This window comes from Styela clava, chromosome 2 (genome assembly GCF_964204865.1).
Source record: "Styela clava chromosome 2, kaStyClav1.hap1.2, whole genome shotgun sequence".
NCBI lineage: Eukaryota > Metazoa > Chordata > Ascidiacea > Stolidobranchia > Styelidae > Styela > Styela clava.
Window position 1 is genome coordinate 23,567,296 of NC_135251.1, and position 25,932 is coordinate 23,593,227.

The 25,932-nt window shown below is 33.0% G+C and overlaps 2 protein-coding genes across 4 annotated transcripts in view; both read right to left on the bottom strand.

Moving 5' to 3' along the window:
- Positions 1 to 363: 363 nt before the first annotated feature.
- On the bottom strand, positions 364 to 10,329 carry LOC120336126 (phospholipase D1-like). Its single transcript, XM_039403727.2, has 23 exons — positions 10,151 to 10,329; positions 9,453 to 9,552; positions 9,244 to 9,366; positions 8,712 to 8,817; positions 8,526 to 8,591; positions 8,332 to 8,390; positions 8,184 to 8,246; positions 7,714 to 7,851; positions 7,134 to 7,283; positions 6,728 to 6,893; positions 6,315 to 6,456; positions 5,597 to 5,748; positions 5,149 to 5,248; positions 4,822 to 4,940; positions 4,393 to 4,509; positions 4,028 to 4,138; positions 3,320 to 3,474; positions 2,805 to 2,908; positions 2,320 to 2,457; positions 1,567 to 1,669; positions 1,140 to 1,308; positions 796 to 900; positions 364 to 607 (listed from the first exon to the last, which is right to left on the bottom strand). Exons 1-23 carry the CDS (start codon positions 10,248 to 10,250, stop codon positions 509 to 511), a joined length of 2,685 nt encoding a protein of 894 aa, XP_039259661.2. The 5' UTR covers positions 10,251 to 10,329; the 3' UTR covers positions 364 to 508.
- Positions 10,330 to 12,939: 2,610 nt separating this feature from the next.
- Positions 12,940 to 25,932, bottom strand: part of LOC120335257 (phospholipase D1-like) — a 31,612-nt gene continuing 18,619 nt past the window's right edge. For 2 of the 3 annotated variants that reach the window (XM_039402739.2, XM_039402738.2), the window contains exons 17-27: positions 23,406 to 23,477; positions 22,617 to 22,763; positions 22,198 to 22,436; positions 21,285 to 21,395; positions 20,223 to 20,377; positions 19,677 to 19,777; positions 19,250 to 19,381; positions 18,027 to 18,129; positions 17,296 to 17,488; positions 16,622 to 16,729; positions 12,940 to 15,720 (exon numbers count right to left, since the gene is read on the bottom strand). In XM_039402739.2, coding sequence (XP_039258673.2) covers positions 15,613 to 15,720; positions 16,622 to 16,729; positions 17,296 to 17,488; positions 18,027 to 18,129; positions 19,250 to 19,381; positions 19,677 to 19,777; positions 20,223 to 20,377; positions 21,285 to 21,395; positions 22,198 to 22,436; positions 22,617 to 22,763; positions 23,406 to 23,477 — 1,469 coding nt within the window. In that variant the 3' untranslated portion in view covers positions 12,940 to 15,612. The remainder of the gene's footprint in view (positions 15,721 to 16,621; positions 16,730 to 17,295; positions 17,489 to 18,026; positions 18,130 to 19,249; positions 19,382 to 19,676; positions 19,778 to 20,222; positions 20,378 to 21,284; positions 21,396 to 22,197; positions 22,437 to 22,616; positions 22,764 to 23,405; positions 23,478 to 25,932) is intronic. The other variant, XM_039402740.2, reaches the window with a different exon arrangement.

The window sequence follows — 25,932 nt, forward strand, 5'->3', positions numbered from 1 at the left end:
TTGGGAGAGTGAGATCATACCCACTATAAACACTCAAGCTCCCCGTCATAGTGCGCTTAAACAATCAATGAAAGCATCAACTCATTAAAAATCATTGATATGTAGATAGCACTCATTTATTCAAATACTGTGTAACTGTGACTTTTTTCTTCATTGTTCGGAAACGCTCTGTATTTGCTGCGGTTGTACTATTCCCTAGAAGCTCTATCCTCAAATACTATGAATAGAAGACATACCACTTGCTTCCGACCAGACTAGACGTCAACTTGTGAATGTGCGGTAATTGGAAATAGTTTAAATTTTTGATATGTGGATCTTGGATGTTACCCAAAATTTTCATTTTTCTTTATTTTATATATTTATTTTCATAAACTATTACAATAAAATTAAACGTGTATTGGCTTCGAAACGTTTATTTATGAGTATATACAAAAACCATACTCTTCCACTAATGCATTCTGACCTTGTTTTAAGTATAATTTGTACAAATAAAAGAAATGCGTGGGTATCAAGTAAAAACAGAAACAGGAATCAATCGACTTTGTTTTTTCGATAAGTCTTCATCTTCTAGATATTGTTTAGGAAAATTTACCAAGTATCCATTCACCTGCATTTGAAATATATAATAAAAAATAGTGTTGCCACATCATCAGGCATTGTGTCCATCGTCGTCCAGTTAACGACTGCTGCTTGAATTATTATTATTTTGTTTTGCAGTTTTTCATAATACCATGGCCAACCAACAAATCGATATCACGATTTCATAATACACAAAATAAGTTTTAAATACATCACCTTGTCTAGCAATTGACTTTTCATTCTTTCATCAGACGATTCATTCTGATATCTGCGTACTTGTGAAAATCGTCGGACCACATCTGAAGGAATACTTCGGAATACCTACAAAAATTGTTTACATTAGATAGTAGAAGTGATCATATGTAATGTTGAAGATTATCTGGAAAGGTCAATTTCTGACCTCCCGCCAGTCTTGCTGATGTAATTCCATGGAACTTGAAATGGATTAGGCACATTTTCGCGAGCAAACAAGGACACTCTGTGTAACATGTACAATTCTTAATTGGAAAATATATGGAAGTTTCATCGTGTTCTAAAATAATCTATAAACAAGCCTTAACCTCGTCATAAACTATTGTGTTAGTGTCAGCAGTCTTCTCCCAAACGTCATGATAGAATTCGTCCGAAACAACGTCATTTAAAACAGGTGTATCGACCTTCGACAATCCAAGATGTTCGACAAAAATCTTTTTTCTCAAGCCAGAAGCAAATTTTCCTACTTTATATGGTCTGAAAATAAATTGACGAGGAATATCTGTACTATTTGAGCTCAAAAGTATTCCATATATATACTATTGTTTAATAGTAGCATGTATTTTTTTAAATGTACATTTGGAATATGGGCACATATTATGCACAAATTTTAATTAAGGGGGCCGAATTTTTTATTGTTGGTATGGTATCATTTTGATCATAATTCTAACCATCGTTTTTGGAACATAAAAATGAGTTGAAGGAATTTTGCCGTTTTTATATCAATTTTCTTACTGTCCATTCATTGTTGAATCCACCATTTCCATATCCTTAATCCAAAGAGCAACTTCAGAATCTCTGTCACCAAGCAAGCTTCTATCATTTATATTGGCTGAACCTGCATAAGGACAAAACTATACTGTTATATGAACTGGAGAAATAATACACAATAATGTTTATAACAGAAGATTATCAATTTTATTGCTGTTTTCGTTGAAGTACATCTATGCTCTAGGACGGAAAAAAGGTGTTTTTCTTCGACTGTATTATTTAGTCATAATATTCGATATTAACTTTGAGCTTTTGCAAAATGTGTCCACCATTTTAAATTTGGTTTAGGAGTTTAGGACAAGGTGTGTCCAAAGATTGTAGTTTGAACTATATTTTAATTGGAGCTGTTGAAAAAGAATTCTGATTTTTTGTCAGTAATATTGTCTACTTTTCTGTTGTGAAATAGCAATGTTACGAATTCTACATATAGTATATATATATATTATTATTTTGATGAAATATGAATTCATAAAAGTAGTTCGTAGGGAAAATAGTTATATATATATATATATATTCATGCAATCTATAATACCAATAACTCGTCGTGAAAGTATAACAAAATATTGACAGCCAACTTGAATACAGAAGAATGGACAGGTGATTCCCACTGTTAGTCAGCTGCCTAATTTCGAGTTTTGCGGGCTGACTCGAAAAGCTATAAAAATAAGAACTCATTTTTGGAAAATGTTCTACTCCGAATTAAACGATTGTTTATACCAATGATTGCAACTCTGTCATCTGCAATCATCAATTTACTGTGAACGTAAACAATATCTGAAATCATCTCATTATTCAATTCAGCGTAGGTTCGGAGAGACGAAAAACAAACGTATTCATCTATTTGATCTTCCGTCACTGAAAAAGAAATTTTGAATTGTAATTTTCTAAAAATTTCCGATATTCAACTGGAATGATTACGGTTGAACGTCTTTGTTTTTTCGAAATTTGAACGAAAAACAAAGAATTTCGAAGTCAAATAGTACCTGGCGCTGCGAGTGAGGCGAGCGAGAATATATCTCTACACACACACATATATATATATACACATCGTAATTTTGAAAATAAATATTCTTGAGAGTCTATTCTGTTTCTAATGCATTACATTTGTAGAAATTCCTAAATTTCTACGATATTAAAAATTGCTGAATTTATCATTTAGTTATAAATTCTCAATATAAAAATACATTTTCTGAAAACATTACATAATTTCCGTAGCGATCCAATCAACGAAGTCTCGTCTCCTCTACTTATGCTGTGATATTGATAGTTAGCAAAAACCTGGATTTGTCGACTTTTATTTGCTTTACTGAAAAAAAGATAAATTGAAAAGCGGATTTCATTGAAACACAACCGTTTACCACAAAATCAGTCTCTATGTACTGGTATAGGCGTTTTTAGAAAATACATCATTTTTTTCATTCGCCTTTGGACCGTAATAGCACAAGCCTATACCTCGTCGGAGTGACGGTATGATACGGCCCGTGGAAACAGGTGGACTTTGCTACGATCATTCTTGATTTTTAGGTATGCTATCTTATCATAATTTATAAAAATTTATGCGTAGAAAAAGGTTTTATATTTTTGAAATCGTCGATTTACACTTTTGCTAAAAATACCGCATCCGAATTTTATTTTGTTATAACTTTGTGAATACATTTTACGCTTGATATTACATCATGAACAGTACAATTCAATTTTCCCCCAAATTTCATTCCACCTGAAATCTCCTTCAAACATTGGAATCAGTGGGAGAACAATGTATAACCGAAATTTTGTCTTCTCTCTATCTGCTCTTTCAATACGACGACAAAGAGCGGAAACAATTCCGTTCTTGACAATTTCCTGATTCCGGTAACTGATGAAGAATTGATTCTGGAACAAATTTAAATTGGAGTAGGGCTGTTAGTGGAATTTAAAAAACATGTCGGGATAATTAAAATGATTTTATATTGTAATCTTTGTGCTTCTTGACAGTTGCATACTACTTGATTGGCCTACTTGCAGTTTGATCTTACTCACATCGCGAGTTGTCAAGTCAGGCATTAGTTTGTGCAGCTATCAAATAAAATCATTTGCTAAGAAATATTCCGATTTACCATGGTAAAATAGTAACACCCGAGCTTCCTGATGGGTACTTTTAAAGAGCCTCGTTGAGAGTGATCGAGTGCGAACATGCCAATGAAATATGAGTATAAATCTCAGCTTTCGGTGCGACAACATGTACCACTCATAAAGCGAGTGAGATAAAACTACAGAATGGGTGCATTTACTCAGGGTGAGATAATGATAAGATTTTGTAAATACGAGTGAAAATACAATAATACAAATTCCAATGTAAACAATAAAATTAATAACTGATCAATAAGTTCAAAACATAACCATCAGATATTTCCTAATGATTAGTACCAAGTATCTTTATTTTCACCTCAATATATATGTAATGTTCGGATTCCTCTATCGTTTTCACATATGCATCTTCAATAGATGATTCAATCTCTTTGAGTCCCGCTGCCCATTTTGATACTGATCGCAATACCTGGAGTTTTATAGTAATAATTAAACAGTTATCAGTGATTAATCTCCCCCCCCCATCCCCCCAAAAAAATATCAAAGTAAATAGGATTCGTGAAACGGAGCATGCACTACATTATGCTTAGTTTATTTGTTCTTGCTTTATTAGTTTGTGTGTTTTTCTGACTCTAATTGCAAAACAAAAGTACTGGATAAGTAAATACAAATTACTGACAAAAGCAAATCCAAAACCAAAAAAAAATGAAGTGGAGCACCTACCTGTACTTGAACTTTAGAAGCGTATACATTTGGATCAAGATTTTTATCGCCAAAAGGTATAGAAACGATTTTCGGAATTAGAAATGATATTCTATCGTCTTTTCTGTGTTCTGTAGCCTAAAAGCATTGCAATATGCAAACACAAATAAAAAGTGTTATGAGACACATTGAGCCAATGGATCGTTTCGGTTTATTGTTCGGTTTCATATTGTGGGTATTTTCTACAAAGCATTTGAGCCTTCGAATCTTCCATATGCAAAGATGCAATGTTTTCTAAATCTGAAACACTGTTACAATTTTTTCATATTTAACTAGAACCGGAAGGTTATGGTTTAGCTCCAAAATTTGGTGTCGGCTTTTCTGTCGATGAATTTCGGCGAGCCGTAGCTCAATTAAAAACCGGTAATAACGACATATGCAAGGAATGACCTTAACAAAATTCCACGTTTGGATGAAATGCCTTGCAACATCTTTTGCTGCGTCATCGTATGCCACACATGCAATATCGTGCCACGGTATTCTCGGACAGGTCTGGCGATCTATATGATCTAAAAATATATTAAGCAGTAATTAATAAAATTAATTAATAAATTTGTCTTATTGAATTTCTCGCTCCGGATTAACTGTGACTTTATTATATATATAGCATTCCAAGCAAATACACTGATATAGTCCAAAATTTACAATATATATAGGTTTGTCCATTCTGTCACTTTTTATACCATCAAAATGGCAAATATATGAAAATTATTATACCTTTAAAAGGTTTTGTGAAATCTATTCCAGCGGACACATACTCGTTTGCATAATCCAAGCCAGGCCATAATTGCCCTTTCAATGGCGTTTCATTATCCGTCTGAAAAAGAAACTTAGGAACGTATTTCAAGATAATATAGTTATATATTGATATTAGAAAAAAAACATTTGAATCTGCTATCCTAGAAAGCGACTGTGCTACAATAGCGCGAAGTCTACCGGCGTTATGTTGCCAACCCAGATGTTTTCTGAAATGTACCGCAGCCTCCTTCACGCTATAGTGCGGTTGACCCCACGTTATAGTAGTACTATTCAAATCAGATTCTTGAAATATCAAATGCATTTAAAACTCTCCAGTGGATTACCGTCTTACCGTCGTACCGTCTACGATGTTATGAAGCATGGCAACGAATAGATCAATGTAAAGATATCAAATGAGATTTCTTACTTTGGAAGAAACTGAATGTTCTGTTGTATTTCCTAAATCCGTCAATGGGTGGCCTTCATAATCCCATCGACCAAAAGTTAAATCAATCCCTGATACGAATGCTACACGTTGATCAATAATTACTAACTTTTCATGGTGGCTCCAGAGAATATCTGATCAAATGAAATAATTTCTTCAAAAGGTGTATTTAAAAAAATATTGAAGCTTCTCCATACTGTCTGATTTTTATCCATTTCAAATTTGGAATGTACCGTGAGAGACACAAATCTACTGGGTTATCAACATGTTACATACAAAGTGGACTTATACATGTGTTTCGAATATCGAACATATGAGACATATTTCTATATAGCTTACAATTTTTAGTAAAATAATTATTTTTTTTTTACTAATCTTTTTCTAAATTCAAACTTAGAGGGTTTAAAATAGTTGAGATTCGATTACTGTCTAGATCTAGAGTACAGAGCGCTATATCCTCCACTTGAAAATGAATTTTGAAAAAGATAGCTAGAATTTTTGACGCGCTTTGTTGGCATAAATTTGATATCATCATTCTTTATATAAATAAGACTGCAGTAGTACTATCCATATTTGTGTTAAACCTTCGTACAATTTCGCCGTTGTGGCGAACTTACGCAGTCAACTTTTTGTGTTAGAAAAATAAAAATGTATATATATATACAGTGAATAGTAAATTACATAATTTAATATTGAATACCTAGTTCTTTGCCTCGATGACGCAATACTGTAATATTATTTTTATTCAATGTTTCCAATGTATTCTCCACAAATTTATCAGCAAGTTTGATAAACCCATCTGGTCCATCGTAAATTAAAATGTATATTTTCACACCCTCGTCCTAAAAAATTATGAAAATCTTTTCGCAAAAATCTTTAAATTACAAGAAAATTGGGAAAAAATTATAATTGCAGTACTAAACACTCTCTTTCTATATGGCATCTCGAAAATCCACTGCGGACAAGAGGGCATTTAAACGGCGATTAAAAAAAATATCCATTTCCATTCTAACTTAATAAAAGATAGATTAATATCAGAAAAGCGAATATCACGCGAAATTTAATTTTCTACATTTTCGACCAAAAAGTCAAAACATTGAATATTTGGGTTACCGCCTTTTCTTTCAATATAGATTTCAGCATCCATTTGTTGTTCAATTCGGGTCTTCTTTTTAAGTGAATATGAGGGGCTAAAAACCACCCAGAGATAAAAATTTCTTCTGTTGCGGACAACAATGCATCTGCAACGGCGGAGAAATAGTCAGATCCATCGACGAACCTAAACATATATATTCTAAATAAGACTTTTGCAATTGTCAAATTGTGTTTTACAATAATACTGTAACATAATTATAGAATTTATCTTTATTCTATACAGCGTCATATTTTTCCCGAAGTCCCCTCTCAAAGTGGTCTTGAATACATTTGCTAATGATTTTAAGACAGTTTGTACTTATTCAATGGCTACTCCAATTCTCCGAAAGTCTGTAAACCATACATGTACTGTAATTGAACTTGCCAGTGAGCTCGTGCATTTCTGATTGGTGAATGACAAACAATGCCTTCTCTACTGTTCTTCCAATCATATTCTAGAATCTTAGCAACGTTCATTTCTATTGCCGATTTCCATACTGTTGCATGGTAAGCACTTGGACACTTCAGAAGAATTCTGTCATTAGAAGATATTACTTTAATCAGTATTGATCAATAAATGGCGTGAGGCTAAGAATATCACATTGGTCCTGGTAAATTAAAGAATCCGCCTATGCCAAGCGCCATGATCATTATGTAGCTCAATTAACCGTGTAAGCTATGAATAACCGGAAAGCCGATTTGTATTGGACAGTAATTTGAAGATGTGAGGTTCACAAGTCTTGTTTTGAAACGAGTTTTTTTTATCGGTTACGTTAGGTTATATTCAAGGATTTTATTGTTCCGAGACAAAGAATACAGTTTGATAACATATTTTAAAGGTCAGTATTAGTCACGAAAATTTTCAATATTATTTTTCAAATTAAAATAACATTTCGTGCCTAAAACAATGTGAGTAATAGCATAACATATAAATCCTGATTCTTGAAAAAGCCAATCCAACCTACCTATGTGAGAAATTTTTTATCGCAATTTTGTCATTTCTTTGTTTTAGGGTTGTGTTGGTGTCGAAAAGAAAAACTCCTTCGACATTATTTTTTGATGGATCAAGATAAATCAGAAAATTTTTCTTCAGAATAAACCATCTGAAAATTTGTAATAAAATCTTGTCAGTTTTAGGATTTATACAATAAAATATAAATTAACAATCAAATTCATTTTGAGGATAAATATTTTCATGATTGATTTTTTCTTTGAATAAAAATTCATAACCTCGCAAGTGTTCGCGCTGCAATTTATTTTCTTTCCTGCAACTGGGTTTTACTTAGATTTTAACAGTACAATTATTAATCTTTCATTTTTTAAAATGAATATGGTTCATTTGTTGGGCCCTATTCTGCTAGTTGATACCGATTAAAGTTTTATTTACCATGAAATTTAAGAAGCATTTCTAATTTTTAAACTTTATCGATTTCACCTTTTATTCCACGATGCATTTTTCACTAAACAGCAAGAAGATCTTTTTTGAAGGAATCCTTCTCTGGAATATAAACGTGTATTTATTTGAAAACAAACCATTTCTATTACGTATCTCATTCAAATTTGAAATTGGGGTTAAAACTTACTTTTCTTTATTTCCCAACGCCAATATAAAAGAAAACTTGCTGATTTCAAAAAAGTTAATCTGGAAATTAAAGTTATCTTTTAGTTTTAGGAAAAAAAATTGATCGTCTAAAAAAATTGCAAATGCGGTCTTCAGAGAGATAATACATTTGACTAATTGATATTGCAATAAAAAGTGATCCAAGAAAATACTTACTACAATTGAAAGACGTTTGTAAGCATTCACAGCCAAAATAGAATTCAAAAAATCGGCGATGACGCTCTAAAAACAGTATATTTTCACTTGCATTCACGACATGTTGTTAGATTTTATGCACTGTTTATTAGGAAGTATTTTTGGATTCTATAATTCATCAATCGGACGATAAATAGAAGGTACCACCTTTATATGATCTTTCATAAGCACTTCTTTGGACTTCAAAATGAAAGCCATGTTAGATATTTCGGACAATCCTTTACTTTTAGCCAGAGCATTTCCTTCCTTCGGACTAATATAGTAAATAAAACTGGTGTAAATATAATAGGTAATATTCACGCATAGGCATACGTAAAAGTAGAATCAAATTTAATTATTACATAAGTGAGAAGTATCTAACCGTAATAGATAAGAAAATAACGAAATAAACTTACTTAGTTACGAGATAGTTTGGAGTCATAATAAATGGAACTGTATCGATTACATTTTCTATTCATCGAAGCATACAAACTATACTTAAATCCAGTATGCACGTAAAATAGCATCATATATGGCCTTGAACGATTAATTTAAAAAAAAATGATAATGTTATGGCAATAGCTAACAGTAGTGCCAAAACGATTATTGTGAAAATATTTCTATTTTTCTAGTTATTTTCTCAGCAAAACAATATGTTATTTTTAATATATTTTTCTCAACAACATTAAAATATATTTACGTATCGGGTCCCGTAAACCCCAATGCTCGGTATATACTGAGATCCCAATCCAACAACAGAATGTCGGTAAGTTTTTTGTGTATTGTCCATTCAAATTGTCCATGTGTAATGAATATTTCATACCTAAACATAAAGGGGTATGTGTATATTAATCCCGAATCAGTGACTTACCAAAACATTAATTTTTGGGTTTAATTATTAATATATACCATATATTTCCAGAGTCAATGGCCTCAATGGCAGAAACAACTTGAAGTGTATTCTCGGTCGAAAAGAAGTTATGTAGGAATTCATACTCTTCTAAGGCAGCTGTAAAACAAATGTAAAGAGTAAGTTGACAAGACATTTGGACGCATTTATATTCATATAAATATTTCCAATATTTACAGGGCGACTTTTATACAAATTTTACAAAAGAAACGTCGCGAGCCATTAGCTAATAGTAAAAAAGGTCTGATGAAACAAGAAAGAGGGATGTGTCCCCGGACCCAATGACAAGATATCTGAAAGAATTCAAATTGTTATTGCTTGAGAAACATCTAAGTGTAGCCTTTTATATAGCGACGGAACCAAATTGTATGAAATGTTGAGACGAATCTGTTGGGCAGCGTTATTAATGGCAATCAAGGTTTTTGGTCAATAAAACACTCTGAAAATCTGTTGGTTCCAGTCACGACCTGACTAAGACTGATTTACTTTAATTAACAAATGGTAAGCATGTCCAGGCCTTCAAGGAGTAAACTGTGCGTTATATTATACCTTTCCATTATTTCCAGTGTAAAAGCTATCGTTGCCTAACAAAAGATTGTTGAATTTCCCAACAATATTCATTTTAGAGAGATAAAGAACTTAATATTAAGAATGAATACAAAGCAGCGATATCTAATTTAACAGTTCGATAACTCACCTTCACTTGTTCTTGTAAACAGCGACTGTCCGCTGCTAAAACTCGATGTTGACGGTAATTCCGGATATATATTCTCGTGAATGGTTGGTAATGAAGTCATTTCAGATACTGTAATCCATAAAATGGAGTCTCTTGTAAAAATTATTCTTTAGATAACTTTATAATTTTATTAGAAAACAAACGCTGTTGGGATATTAAAAATTCAAAGAATAATTTCGGGTACTGTTTTTGCCACGCGGCTAATTTTCTAGCCTGTTTTGCTGAGATTAACTGCTTAGATTATTGCTTTATCTTCTAACTTACTCTAATCTAAGATGAACAATATCTAATGGAACTACTACCGTCAAATTATAATTTTTGAATTTTCTTGACTTGCCCTCTTCATCGGCGTTTTTTGTTTGGTAAAATGATATCTACATACATTTTAATTTTGCAAATAAATTACTAACACACTGTGCTGTATCTAAGCTACAGTCGCAACGTATGTAGCGTATTGTAATACAATAATAATCGCTATAGAACAAGTCATCCTGGTATTCAAATATCGTATTGTTTTAGCCCACATTATATTGATTGTCTCCCACATATATCCTGTGATTGCAAGAAAGCTCGAAACGGTAATTAATGCAAGGATTGTAAATATTGGCTCTTATTTGTCCATAGCTACATTTTTCTAGTGGTTTTTGCTAGGCAAGTTTTGTTATCTTGTAGAATTCCTGGTACTCCCGAAGTATGTGAACTAATGCGGCGGACACCGGAAGGTAGTCTGTGTACCTGGTTAGGATTAGACCATGATTTTATTCCAATTTTCCTTATTTTAGTCATATTACGAGTTCGGGGACTAGCCAAGCGACTCCCGTAGTATTTGTACCTGAAATTATGGCCAGCCCTAATGTATATAGCCTACTACATTCCGGTGTCCGTCATCTTGGTTCACATACTTCGGGAGTATCAAATTACTAAATCCAATCACTGCTGAAACGTGCTATTTTATTGAAAGTTGTACCTGAGGAATATTATTTAAGCAAAATTAGCTACGAGCAATCGATAATATTCAATGTAATATACGATTTCCTTTTTGTGCTATCATTCAATTCAAGATTGTATGATTTAGAATCATTAAATAATTCATGAATACATTTGATTCAACAATTTGCGGAAGATTTACAGCCATGCAATACACACTGTCTGGTAGATATATACTATCGTCGTGATGTAGAATCGTTGCGAATGAGCTTCCATTCAATGCAGTCGAAAAAAATACATTAGCTGGCATAAAAAAGCATTTGGCGAAATCAGAATCTCTAATCTGAAAAGAGAATGTGCTCTCATTATTATAAAAGGAAGCCATTACCGACCTCATCTTTCGTGTTGAATAAACTTGTTGCATGCATGGACACGAATTGAATTTGTTAAAAAGGTGTTCATCAAGCTAAATATAGTTTTTACACAATGGATTTGTGGCTTTCCGGAATGTTTGTTTTATTTTTTAATAGACCGTGACACCGCGCATATGGAATCGTTAGTTATTCAGTTATTACTATACCAGCCCTATGGCTCAGAAAAAAGGACGTGAGTCGCCCTATAATTTATACTCTGGCAGGCTTGTCTCTCTTTGAAGATAAATATAAAAATTCCTGGAAGTATGTCGCCCGAGAAAATTTTTGTTAAAATGTTATTTAATCATTTCGCCAATATGCATTTATATTTTGAGACATGAAATTTCAGCTTCGCCCACCCGCCGCCAAAACATACTGACATATCTCAGACCTGAAAAAATTCACTTCAACGCTTTACTGGTATCAATGTGTTCGTGCGACTAGAGCTGGACATTTCAAATCGAATTGTAAATTATTCGAATCGGCTCAGATGAATATTTCGAGTCGTCACCATCTTGTTTTATTTTGTCCGCCAAAGGTTGAGGTGAATTTTTCCCATTGAAGCTTTAATTTTACAATATTATTCTAACATAACATATCTAGTGAGTTGTCGACGAAACATGTTTCTCAATGTGTGTGGACGCTTAGCGAACTATCTGAGTGATTTCTATATTTTGATTAATTTATGCATGTAGGACCCATAACAATAAACGTCACATATATTGCATATATATTCGAGATTCGAGTCGAAAAAATATTCGATTCAATTCTGAAAACTCCAAGTATTCGAAAATGCCAGTTTTATCGATTGCGCGATTACGCTCGTATTCAACTTTGTCATTTGCAAAATTAACTACGGTATAATTACTCGGTTTAGCCATGCGCATTGTCCTATTTTATTCTACAAAGTAGGAGGATTGTACACAAAAATGTCTGCGTCCCCATGTTGAGCCCGACGAATGCCCCTTTCATGTCATAACTGACAATTTAAATGCACTTGGGGATTATCCACGAGAGGATTAGTGTTTCTCGTCTTCGGCGAGTGGCTTATTTGACCGCTGGTCGACTTTTAGTCGATACTACGTCACAGTAAAACGGAAACGGTTTATACCACATTTTTCCGAAATGCACCTTTTCCAGCCTTCTATCTCAATGAAACAGAAGCCTTCTTTTGGTCTGGTTTCCAAAACTGTACTGGTTTTAATTAGAATTCTAGCCACTGGCTAATGTCCAATTTCAGGTTAGGCTGTACAGAAATTACGAAAAGACGATTTCCTTAAAATGTACCTTAGGCTAATTTGGTTCTAACCTGGCCCTTGCATTTATGGAAGTTTCGAACCTGGATCAGAACAGAGGCCGTGGTCCACCAGATGTTTATACCCTTTCTCTCCCCGTAAAGTACAAAAAATGCATCTTTATCAGTGATTTATTACCATCTCTCAATATAATACAAAACAAAACAAAATTATTTCTTAATTTTCAATTAATTAGAGGACAGTATACATTTGGTTCATTAGGTTCAGAAAAATATTGATAATTAAATTATTGATTTGATGCATAGTTAATTATGATATGACCCAATAATAAATAAACCCAGTGTAAAATCACGCAATTACTAACTGATGGCTTAGAAGTATTTTCACTTGATTGAAAGGTAATTAACAATGAATTAGAGTGGTATGTAGATTAAGTATGAAACTGTGGAAGGTGATTTGATTAAAAGTGATTGTGCAAATAACAAAAGAAAAATACATAAAGGTATTGAATCTTTCAGGAAAGATTTCTGTAGATATAGCACTTGAATGTTTCATAGAACTTAATGAAAAACACCATTTTGATTTTGAACATTGTAAAAATTAAATATATATATGAGAGTTCTCATATTAGTTTAGGAACTACCTCACCCAGAGGGATCCATTCCTATATCTTTGTGTATGTAGTAAAAATCAAAGATGCAACATACATGTTCTATTACTCTGAATGTCATCAACAAATATACTAATAAACATGGTGGTATTAAATGCAACTAAGTTTGCAACAAAATTTGGCTAATAAATCATTTCATATATTCTTGATGCACAATTAAAGTAGGATTTCAAAAAGCTTGATAATGGTAACAATTAATAATGTTTTTGATGAAAAAAACAAATCCTTTTCATGGTGCCAAAAGCATCTAGATCACTGGTCCTCAACCAGTGGGCCATGGCCCACTGCTGGGCCACAGAAACATATTCAGGTGGGCTACAAACATATTGAAAATGACAAGAGTTATTGATAAATTAGTTAAACTTTAATATACAAATACAAAGAAAATTAAAAATGGAGAATTCTGGAGAGCGAGAATTATCATATTGTGGAGTTTTCGAAACTATCTATCTAATCTAAAGAATTTTTTTTGTAGTTTTTCCCTTGCATGAGAAAGTTAAAAGGCCACATGAGAACCACTGATCTAGATAAAGGTAAAAAATAAAAAAGGACCCACCCACAACCCTCTGAGGTGCGCCGAATTATCAGAAATTCAGTTTAATGATGCAGTGACAGTGGCCTCATGGCTGTTCAAGCTGATCAAGATGAATTTTACACAACAGAAGTGATTGAAGTTGACAGTTTTGTAGTCACTGGACCTAACTGAAGTCATAGTTTGAAAAACAACACCCCGTTTTGTCAAAATTGCCCTGTGTTTTATAAATTAGGCAGACTATGCCAAATTGGAAAGATATAATTCTTTTAATATCATAGTAGCTCATTATGTCAAAGTCAGAGCAAAAGTGTTAAATATCCTATAAAGCAGTCTTATTCATCCGTTTTTGAAGTTGTTTCTGAACACACACATGAAACTCTATAAAACATTGCAAATTACTAAAAAACTGTGCAACAGGGTTACAAATTGGGACAAAAGTTCTTGAATATATACCATAAACACAAAAATTGCAGCCTTTTAATTATTCTAGTTCAAGTACCATTATTATCTGTATTGGCAAAAGTAAATATGATAAGTTCACACCTAAACCAATCGTTGTTAATAATAGAATTGATTCTCTGTTAGCACACTAAATGCAACAATGTGAATTTTTTTGTTAATGCGATAACAAAATGTATAACAAAGTCAAGCACCATCATGATGAAACGTGGAAAAGCTTTCTCAGGGTATAAGTTTAGGAAGCATTTTTTTTCTAGAGACTTCTGTTTAATTTAATTTTATAAAACAGGTTACTGGAAAAAGAGATCATAACTAAACGAACAGCAGTAGAACTAGCTCATGTACCAGATATTTTAATCAAAATTTCCATGACATAATTACACTCCTTTGTGGTTGAGGCAATGGATAACGCAGCATATTTTAGTCCTTGTGGCATATATTGGTCCTATACTTGCATAATTATGGAAGGCCAAAACCAAATTATCTGCTATTTCAGATACACTCTAAAATATTATATTGGAATATCCAATTAAACTGCCATGTTTAACAAGAGACAAATGGATGTCGATTTATATACAAAGAATTTGAATTTGTTAATTGAGATAGGAAGAAATATTAAGATAAACAGTGCTTGATTGGTCCTGTTTCTACAGATATCAGGATTTAAATTAAGGCATCTTCAGTCATTCTGTGAGAAATCAATTGCTGCAAAATTCTTTTTTGAATGAAACTAATCCAAATTATTTGAAAAATCAAGCATATCAATAATCAAATACAATCAAAATTTCTTTTTGGACATCCCAGAGCCTCAGGCTATCTTTTTGTTCATAGTCAGCTCAAATTTTTAGTATGATATGGAAAATTAAAAAAAAAAAAATTTCAAAACCACTGTCATTGTCTCGGCATAATACTAGGAATCATTCTATACTCATCATGAAACAAATGCTATAAAAGTAAATATCTTCCATTTTTGGGCACAAAAACGCAAAAAATGTTACAAAAAACAACATTTTAAATCATCAAAGAAGAACATGATATCGTCAGGAATGGCTGTGATAGAAGTCAGTGTTTAAAAATTTATTAAAGTGGAAAACTTCTGATATGCATATATAAATTGAAAAATATAAATTTAGTTTATAAGATCATCATATGAGGCCTATGCACTATGTCCACAATGCAGTTGGTGCCATGCTTTCTTTTGTCAAACCCTCTGGTCGAAGAGGTTCGTCTTTTAGAAAAAATAATGGTAAAAGCACCAAGTACCCTTGAATCTAAAACAAAATGTTAAAAAGTTGGAGATGAATAGAGATCTCGAATTTAAATTTACCACCAAGATGAGTTTGGTCATACAGCAATGTCCAACATCTACTCCACTTCAAACTGACCAGGTTACAGCCATCAAAAGCTCAGCCAAATCACAAAATGAAGTTAAATTAGTCACGGTTCACAAACATACATAAACAAGACATCGCAATGTGACCCGTCGCGCTATGTGTTAGTCCTACGCTTGCCACCACACCTCTGATTACGCTACTTGGGTTCACAGGTTCAAATCCTGTGTGGAAATAATTATGTGCAAGAGGACCGCTGGACTCCTCTTGTCGCTGCAGGGTTGTTCACATAATCGCTGGTCAGTTATGGCTTCCTCAACCACAAAGTTCATACATCTGAAAACAAATAACTTTACAACTAATCCCATACCCGGAATGAACTGGTAAACTTACGATGGGCCATAGTTTCCCATATGATTGAGCTGTCTTATCAAATTTCCTGTACCCCGGGATAAATATTTGAATTCTATCCTAACCAAATCATAATTTTGCTATGATTTTTCAATGTTATTATATCGTCACTTTTAACTGACAAGCAGCCAATGAAAGATACAAAAATGCTATAGTTGAAATGAAGTGGTACTAATCTGTTCAGCCTATTCATTAATTCATTACATTCTATTCCTCATATACCCAGAGAGAGCCTATTTTATACAAGTTGTACCAACGCATCTATGCTTAAAATAGGTATCACAATATTACTTGAACAGGTCTTCACAACATAATAATATTTAAGAATTTACGCAAAGAAAACATCAATGCATGAGATTTCATATACTACATTTATCACCATTTGGAGTTGTGAATTATAGCAGTGAATTTTATATCATCAAGTACCAACCTTTTCAAGTTCTTCCTTCATTTGATCTACATTTTTCATTTGATGACTTTGAAAGTTGGCGATGTCAGAAAATTTAGCAACAATATCAGATGGTACACATTTGAATACCTGAAAAATGTATAGATAATAAAATCTCATTGTAAAATTTAACAGCTGTTGAATATTGTACCACCACGAAGTTGTACACTTCCCGTAGCTTTTGGCATTTCACTCAAAATAAGAATTAGGAGAAGTGCTTATCAAAACAGATTTACAAAAAGGTAAACTTTTTACTCAATATACTATTTCATTGGAATAAACACATTAAAGATGACTAATTGTAATTGAAAAACCGCACACACATTTCAAGAGGTGGCAAAAACAACACCCTTGAAGTTTAGTGATTTTTTCGATCTAAAAGAGTTGTCTATATGTAAGTGAATGTAAGTAAAATTGAAGATGATAAATTTAAAGAGAATTACATTTGGAAATATACAAATTGCCTGGTCACAGGGTGTAACTTTTGGACATTTATGTTTTCCTCTATAAATCTAATCTATGCATCTGGAATTGTGCATCTCACCAGTACTCATTACAAACATTCTCAACATGATATCAGACAGTGGTTTAAAACATTACCACGTTTTCCATTCCCTAAGTAACGATAAAAATCTTATCCTACATCAGTTTGATACCTTTTCATAGACATTTGTGTTAATTCCAGCAATTCTGAACCAAACATCCTTGAAAAATTTATCACAAGCAATATCATCAATATTTTCAGTTGGTTCAAAATTTGACTCCACTAATTCCTCTGGAAGTAATCCAAGATGTTCAGCAAAAACCCTTTTTCTCAAACGTGATGCAAATCGTCCTACTTGAAATGACCTTAAAACGAACAAACAATCATTATACAAAATATACACTGATCTAATTCTATCATTTGTTGTCAATGTTAGTTCGGAATATTTGGACAAAAACAGCAAATATCGATTTGTTCATACAAAGCTGATGTTCAGCGCAAATATTACAAGTGAATGGAGGTATGCCTCCCTTGACGAGTATCTTATGAATCCTCTATAACATATGTTTTTGTTTGAGATCTGAGATAATCATTTATTCAAAATATCGCACAAATCTTAGATGCATGTTATTGCCAAGAAGAATACACACTAGTCTGCGTTTTTTTTTATTATAATAGACTTGAATAGAGCAGAAGTAATTGTTTAAAAGTAAAAAGCATTTACTGTTCAAAAGATTTGATAGTGCTGTTATAGGTTATAGCCTACAAAAAAGAGAGCAAAACACTTATTTTTGGAAATATGATGTTGTTGGAGTAACTGGCATCATACTGGCATAAACCGACTCAAAAAGCAAATCTGGATAAGTGAAAGTCATTTGTTCTAGAACTTAAAATGAATCTTACTTTCCATCCATAGTAGAATCTATCATTTCTGTATCTTCAATTAGCATTGCAACTTCACTGTCTCGTGAACCAGTCATACTCCTATCATTTATATTTGCTGAACCTGGTTATTTAATATTGTAAAAATATAAATATAAAATTTTTGAATATGAACAAGAGGAAAAGCTAGATTAATGCAGTATAAGAAGCATAAATTGGATGATACATAATTTTGTGTTTTCTATGTTTCTTTGAATGAAGTTATTTAGTATCAGTTACTTAGACATAGTATGTTATTGAAAGCTGAAGGTCTAGATCAGGGGTTGGCAACCTACGGCCTGCGGGCCGAATCCCGCACTATAATACGGCCTGCGGCGCTTCACTAAATTATGGTAACAAAACATTCGTTTTGACAAATATATTCTTTAGACAAAATTATATTATAACCTAACAATTATATAATTCACAATTACTCGTTTAATAAACATATAATTTAATTATAATTAAGCAAATGGCAACAAAACGCAGAATAGTTGATGTTAAGTGCAAAGGGTTCAATGACGCTGGAAATATTCGAATGGAATTTTATAAGAGGCAATGAGGAAATAAATCTATATTCTATTCGAGAGATGTATCACTGCTTGAATTTTATAATAAAAAGTACCATCCGTTCGGTTTTTCAACTTTCTAAAAATATGTGCGGCACGCCAATGACTTGCAACTATAATTTTGGCCCGCGAGCGACAAAAGGTTGCCTGGTCTAGATTTATAGTCCTTTATAGTTGGGGTATCGTGCTCAGAGCCACAAACTCGCTTGCCATCACAACACTGAATAATGTGCATGAGTTCGGTTTGAATCTCATGGGAGATTACTATTTGCAAGTATGTTGCTGTACTTTTGCTTGGTTATTGTAACCATTCATTTAATGCATCTGAAACGATCTACTGTTACTATTTTCATACCCAATAATGAACTTGAACACAAGAGGCCAGCTATTGAGCCATTTTGGGCTTGAATTTGCTCTTCTATCTGGTATAAATATGAAAATACTAACTCACCATTCTACTGTCTCACTCGAGGAATAAGAATTAATGTAAGTTATTTTAAACCAGAGTGGTTAGTGACTACCAAATGATAGCTTGTATTAAGCCTTGTCTGAAGTCACATAATAAAGTTTAGTTTAGTTTGTACTAGATAAAAAAAAGTCTTACAAGAAAGAGCCAAGGCTCAATGCACAACTCACCAATAATAACATATCGATCATCCACAATCAACATCTTGCTGTGTACGTAGATGATCTCTGTGATTGGTTTATTTTCAAGTTCAGAATGAGTTCGCAATCCACAGAAACTCACATAATTTGAACAATTCACACCTGCGTAAAAATCCATGTTTAAATTATCACATGCGAAACCTAGTTCGTTCTGAAATTGATTAATATAACAAGAGGTTTGCTCAAATATATGGAAACAACAGTAAAATGACTAATACATCACAAAGTCAGCAAAAGTCCAGCCAAACTACTGAGTGCTAAAAAGTTTAAATCAATTGGAACATTGTGAAAGTTTTTTTACAAAAACAAAAATTATTTACCAGGATAAAATAAAGCTACAAGCATGATTAACTCTTACCGATATAAACATATAAAGGCTGAAATCTAAGACATTTACCTTGTTTAGTCAAGTCACCCATTAGTGATCCATCACCTCTATTCATACTTCTGTATTGCCAATCTAAAACTGCTTGAATTGCAAGACTTTTGCTACTGTCACTAATGGTGAAAAGAAATAAGGAAATATTCATATAATGCACAACCATACAATGATAGCTACAATTGAAGGCACATAAGGTCTGGTATCGAATATTGTTGTAAGAACGAGTACACAGTAGCTATGGAGCACAGTATACAAATGAAGTCTGAAATTTTGATAGATACATTACATCTTCCCATATTTGTGAGGGTTACATAACAGACCAATACGCTGTGTGTAAATTGACCAATATGGTAATCCTAATTAGCAAATACTTTCACATATTATTCATATAATATAGATATTTAGTTCAATTTCATCGCCAATTTATGACATATAAACAGTGTGACTATCTCGATGATCTGTTTAGAATCACTGAAATTCTTTTCCAAACAATAAAAAAAAAGGATTTTTCCACCAAGTCGATTCCCTGGCAATCAAGTCTTGTATCAACAGCCATCTGACCTGATATCCCCTTCGAATCCAGGAATGAGAGGCATAACAATATAAACCCGAAAATTCTTCTTTTCTGTGTGAGCTCTCATTATTCGATAGAACAATGCATCGACAATGTTGTTTTTTATTTCAGGATTATTTCGCACACTAATGAAAAATTGATTCTGAAAAAGAAAGATAAAATTATTAATTAATCTTTAGTAAGATGTGATATGTCTGACATGGAGAGTTGAACTGTTTAAGATTGTGTTTAGTCAGCAAACAAACAGTGCAACCTACCAGGTCACTGTTTCCAAATTGGAAAGGAATTTTGCTTTGTATTTGCTATACAACATAGTATTACTAACATTCTTTAGTTCTATATTGTTACTATAATATCTATTTATGAACACATTATAAACTAGTACTACCTAAACTGCACAAAAGTGGTAGCGCGACTTGTGCATAACACTAGACAAGGATCCATTAAAGATTGGATGAGAATATACTTTTTATGCATTCGGAGGAATGAAGGGTTCAAAATAGGCGAGGGGGGGGGGAAGATTGTATCCTGTGAGGAATAATTACGCGCATAGAGACTGCTGAACACCTGATCGTCATAGAGTGGTTCACGTAACTGCTGGTTGGTTATGGCTTCCTCTACCATCAAGTCTATGCATATTTAAATAAAAACTATTTTCATACCAAACATAAAATAGCCAGAGGACATGACCATGCCATATGAATAAGCCGCCTCTCCAACTTTCCCAACCTCAAAATTCTATCATTATATCACTATCATCGCATCACCAGGGCTGCGAGTGGGCTTCTCTGTGAGGACAATGATCCATAAGCCCTAATTGGGGCCACACTAGTTGGCACAATAGAGTAATGTGTAATATGTTGCTTGTTGTACATGAATATATATGCTTGATAGTGGACTAAAATTGGGGCAAAAAAATTAATATTAATTTTGAATTCTTTTCAAATTGATTTTACAGCATCTTAAATAATGAGTCATGTGATGATTTGTTTGTTTAGTTTACCAACTACCATCTGTCTCACACGAGATGGAATTTTAATCCATCCTACCTCAATATAAATATAATGCTCTGCTTTATTAATAGCATCAATATAAGCTGTTTGGATAGATTGTTCAGCTTCACTAATCCCCGCAGACCATTCAGCAGACGACCTCAGAATCTGAAAAATAAATGACAGGTTTAGTTAAAACACAAGGTGGTAAAATATTCATATACATCTGAAAAGAAAAGTCATAGTCAACTTTTTTTTTTCCATCCAGTGAAAAATAACATACGAAAATACAAAATTGAACACACATTTTTACTGGGGAAGGGAAGTCGTGGGAAACCAGGATTGGTTACCGAGCAGCGACACCCAAAGCTCTGAACAAGGCCCTACACAAGAAGCCACTGGTATCTAACTATATCTAAGAAGCCACTATTCTCAATTTATACCTTGAGTGAGGTGGGGGAATGAGATTTGATCCAGAGACGTGCAATCTGGAATGCCAACACTGAAATTTAACGCTTTAACCACTTGGCCATCAGGTAGCAAACCACAGTCTCTCATCCAGATGACAGCTCATTTCAGAAATGAGAATATTTCGGTTTTATTTCAAAAGCATGGACTTGATAGCCTCATGTGCGTCATACTGGTAGTAGCGACAGAAAGGCAGAATATTATTAGGATTTTGTTCTTGATACGATCCTTCCCCCGAATACAACACGCAAGTTCTTTGTGACAAATAATATTAATCATGAACAACAACAGACTCCTAAGACAACCTAACAAGGAATGATTGGTACAATGTGCTTGAAGAACGCTACGCACTAGATCGAGTTGATTGAAGTGTTTACATATGAAAGTGTTTGCAATGAAATCTAAGGGAAACACTAACAAACTAGGGTAGCCTGTTGCATATCAGTATTGTACAAAGACTTAGATACCGTTTCGATGAGTATTGTCAAAATCCTCATTTTACCTGAACTTTGGCATTAACTGCATCTGGATGTATGGAACTCTGTCTTAAATTGAATGCATCTTCACAATAAGCTTTAGGAAGAAGAAATGGAACAGACTCTCCCTTCTTTGCTTTCTCTATTTTGGTGAAGTTCCATCTTTGTATAAAATGTCGAGCAGCATCTCTGGCTGCTTTGCCGTAAGTGACACAAGCAATGTCATGCCACGGCATCCTTGGCATTTTCAAACGATCAATCATATCTATGCAAATGACAATAAAATAGATTGATCGTTAATATTTTAATGATATGCAAATGAAGGTTGTCAAAAATTTTTACTAGAACTTCAGGAAAAACTATTTTGATAACAAGAATTTTGGCTTATGCAAGCCTTCTTCAATTGTCTATTCAGAATGGTTAAAAACTTCGGTTATTATCATACCATCATATGGATCATCCAAGTGAGCCAAATCTTTTGCAACAAAGTTGGCATAATCTTTTCCAACCCACAGTTTAGCTTGTCCAGCCAACTTCATATTTTCAACCATTCCTTTGTAAGCAGCTCCAGCACTGCTAGCAGGGCCACCATCTGAATAATCAAATTTAGCCATGCAAGTTACTCAATGATACCAACATGATAAAGCGTGTTTTCCACAAGGTTTTGTTAGTACTATAGCAAGTATATCTCGAAGTTGAATCATAGATGATTCAGAAAACATCTGGGTAAAAGTTATGGTGTTTTTAGGTACATGAGCCATCATAGAATGCAGGCTAATCGAATGACAATAACTTCACCCAAGAAATACCAAATTTGATTCACGACACAACTGAAAGATTTTAAAAGTTTTAGCTATTTATTAGCTGATTATATACAAGTGATGCCTTGTCTCATGCCTTGCTTGGAGTTATAATGAAAAACACTTCCTAAAGATCATTTAACAGAGAGCATGACTGCAAAAATGTGCATTATACCTTTATTTCAAATGTTTCAAACTTTGTCGAATGTAAGTATGATTATGGCACTGGACAGAAAGCAGGCGCATTTCAAATTTTAATGAGTATAATATTTATTGCATTTTTTTGATTGCAGACACATATATCACACAAAGACTGATAACATTCGCTAGATAGTTATTAGTAATTAGTAAAATCACCAATTACAATCACCATTTATATACATAATTAAAACTCGTAAAAATTTAATTAAGTTACAAGCATTAAGCACACATACATTGATAAGAATGGTAGGATGCAGGACTTTCTTTCGGCACCAACGGACTCGTATCATTCAATGATCCATAGCCTGTGTGATGTGATGGTTAGAGAAAAAAGGCAAGCAATAATTAATAAAGCATTGAAAAGGAATTAGTAGTATGATAAGTAGGATTTTAAGGTTAATGTAATGTAGGATGAAAGGACAATATTACCGGTAATACTATTATTAAATAGATGAGACAAGACTGTGGACTCTGACTAAAAAAATGGCTTGCACTCCCGACAAAGAAGAATTTTTCCTCGACTCCAGAACTACACTAATGAAAAAATCAAATTGTGATAACAAAAACTTTGGCGTACACATTTTAACACCATTGAAAATCTGCAATATAAACTCCGACGAGTTAGAATTTCGACTCTAGACACCAGGGAGTTGGAAAACTTTACTTTAGCGCATACACCAGTGAAAAAAGTCTTTTTTAGATAATTGTGAGACTGAACAGCATGTAGTGATGTAATATCGGGAAGTAATGAGCTAGAATCGAGACAATGAAGTCTAAGTTACCTATGTTTTCTTAGAAAAAAATTCAACTCTAGGTTGGCAAAAACTCTGAACCCAATCAGACTCTATTCAGCTCTATTTTGAAATTAACATGTTATTTTTATTTTCAATGACAATTTTGATCCCTCGGGGAAAGATTTCCTTGAAGGAAACCTCAATAATAATTCCAAATTTAAAAGTACAGAGCATGAATCAAGGACAATCACCACACTTTCAGAGTTTCGATCAAATTATAATGAATTACCGTACTTGCGGTACTATTCTTCGAAAAACTATCAAGTGCAAGTACAAACACAGTGAAAATTAAAGTGAAGTTCAAACAAGCATAAAATGTGAAGGAAGCATTGTGTTACATAATCAGTTCGAACAGGGTTTTGATAATTACTAGAAATAGGGGAAAAGTGCAGCATACTTAGAGCTAAAAAGGTGAAGGCATTAGCCTTAAGGGTGACTTGATACTTGCTTTCAGGACGAATTGTACCAATCATAGAGCTATATGACTTTTTTGTCAGATCGTGGGTCTAATGGACCAGTGGTTATAAAAATAGGGAACTCAACTATGACCCTATTCCACACCTACCTCCCCACCCAGAGTGTAATAAATTTGAAAGGCAATGCCGAATTATAAAAATTCTGTTCCTTCCTACATATAGTAGATTCATACATGGCAGAGTGGTCAGAGCACTGGCTACATCTCCCTTTTCCTTGTTAAATTACATTTCCGAACACCAGTGATACATGCAATGTAGAAGTAGATAAACATGTTCAGATATTTCTGAAGCTGGAGTGGTTATGTTAAGACTCAGTTCAATATATATTCTGGCAAATAAAGTTTTACATGAAGATTGGCATGCAGTGACAGACCTTACAATGTTAAATATATTGCAATATGGGATTTTTACAGTAGGATAATTATGGTAGATAATATTTAATTTACTATACATTTTATATTGTTCTAATATATATTCGATTTGAAGATTTGGAACCTAAATTTCACTCGAGAATTTCAAAGAAAAGAAATGAAGATATTTAGAAAACATTACAAAATATTTCAGGTGTGATTCATTCATGATGACTTGATCATATTTTAAATGTTACAATATAGCATTCTACACTATCTTCCTAAACATGCATACAAGACGACTCTGATCAATATTTTGATATATCAAGTAATGTATCACAAAATCATGCCAAAATCATTTTTCAATTTATAAATTATCACCCGTAATTGATTGCATTTTGGGGTAATCTAAAATTTTCAAATATTCAAACATCAAAATTAATTATCATTTTACAGATTGGCTTTTATCACAATTTTCCCCAAAAAATACATTTTAAATTTAATTCCAGCAAATCATTCAGCAGATTTTGTTCAGACATTTGTACTAAAATAGAGACAGACTATCTCATGAAAACAGCAATTCATTTATGATGGAACTAACATGTGAAAACAGTCAAATTTTCATTGCATAAAACTTTGATTCAACAAATGGATATATGAATATAAATTTTCATCATTCTGATATGAGATATACCGTTTTCAAAAAGAAGAATATCAATACTTTCATCAAACTTTATGATTTGTAGCTGGAACAAAAGAATTTATTACTGCTTTTTTGCACAGACCTATACATACTACATTGTTTTTATGTCTGTGTTAGAAATAATTAATTTATTTCAACGAGAAATAATGATTTGAATATTTTTTTTTACTTTAAAAATAAAAGGATTTGTATAATGTCCTATGTTGTGTGCATAAAACCATTATCGATGCTGTTATTATCTCAAAATTATTGTTATTTACAGAAATACAAATGTTCATTGAAGTGGCATCATCCATTTATCAATAACTATATCTGATTTGAGATAGAAGACAAATAGAATTAGGCAAATTACAATATTTGTTCAGTAAGGTGAGTGGTAATAAGTAAAATTAAAGCTGCAATTATTTTGTTTTCAAATATTAATATGCAATCACCTA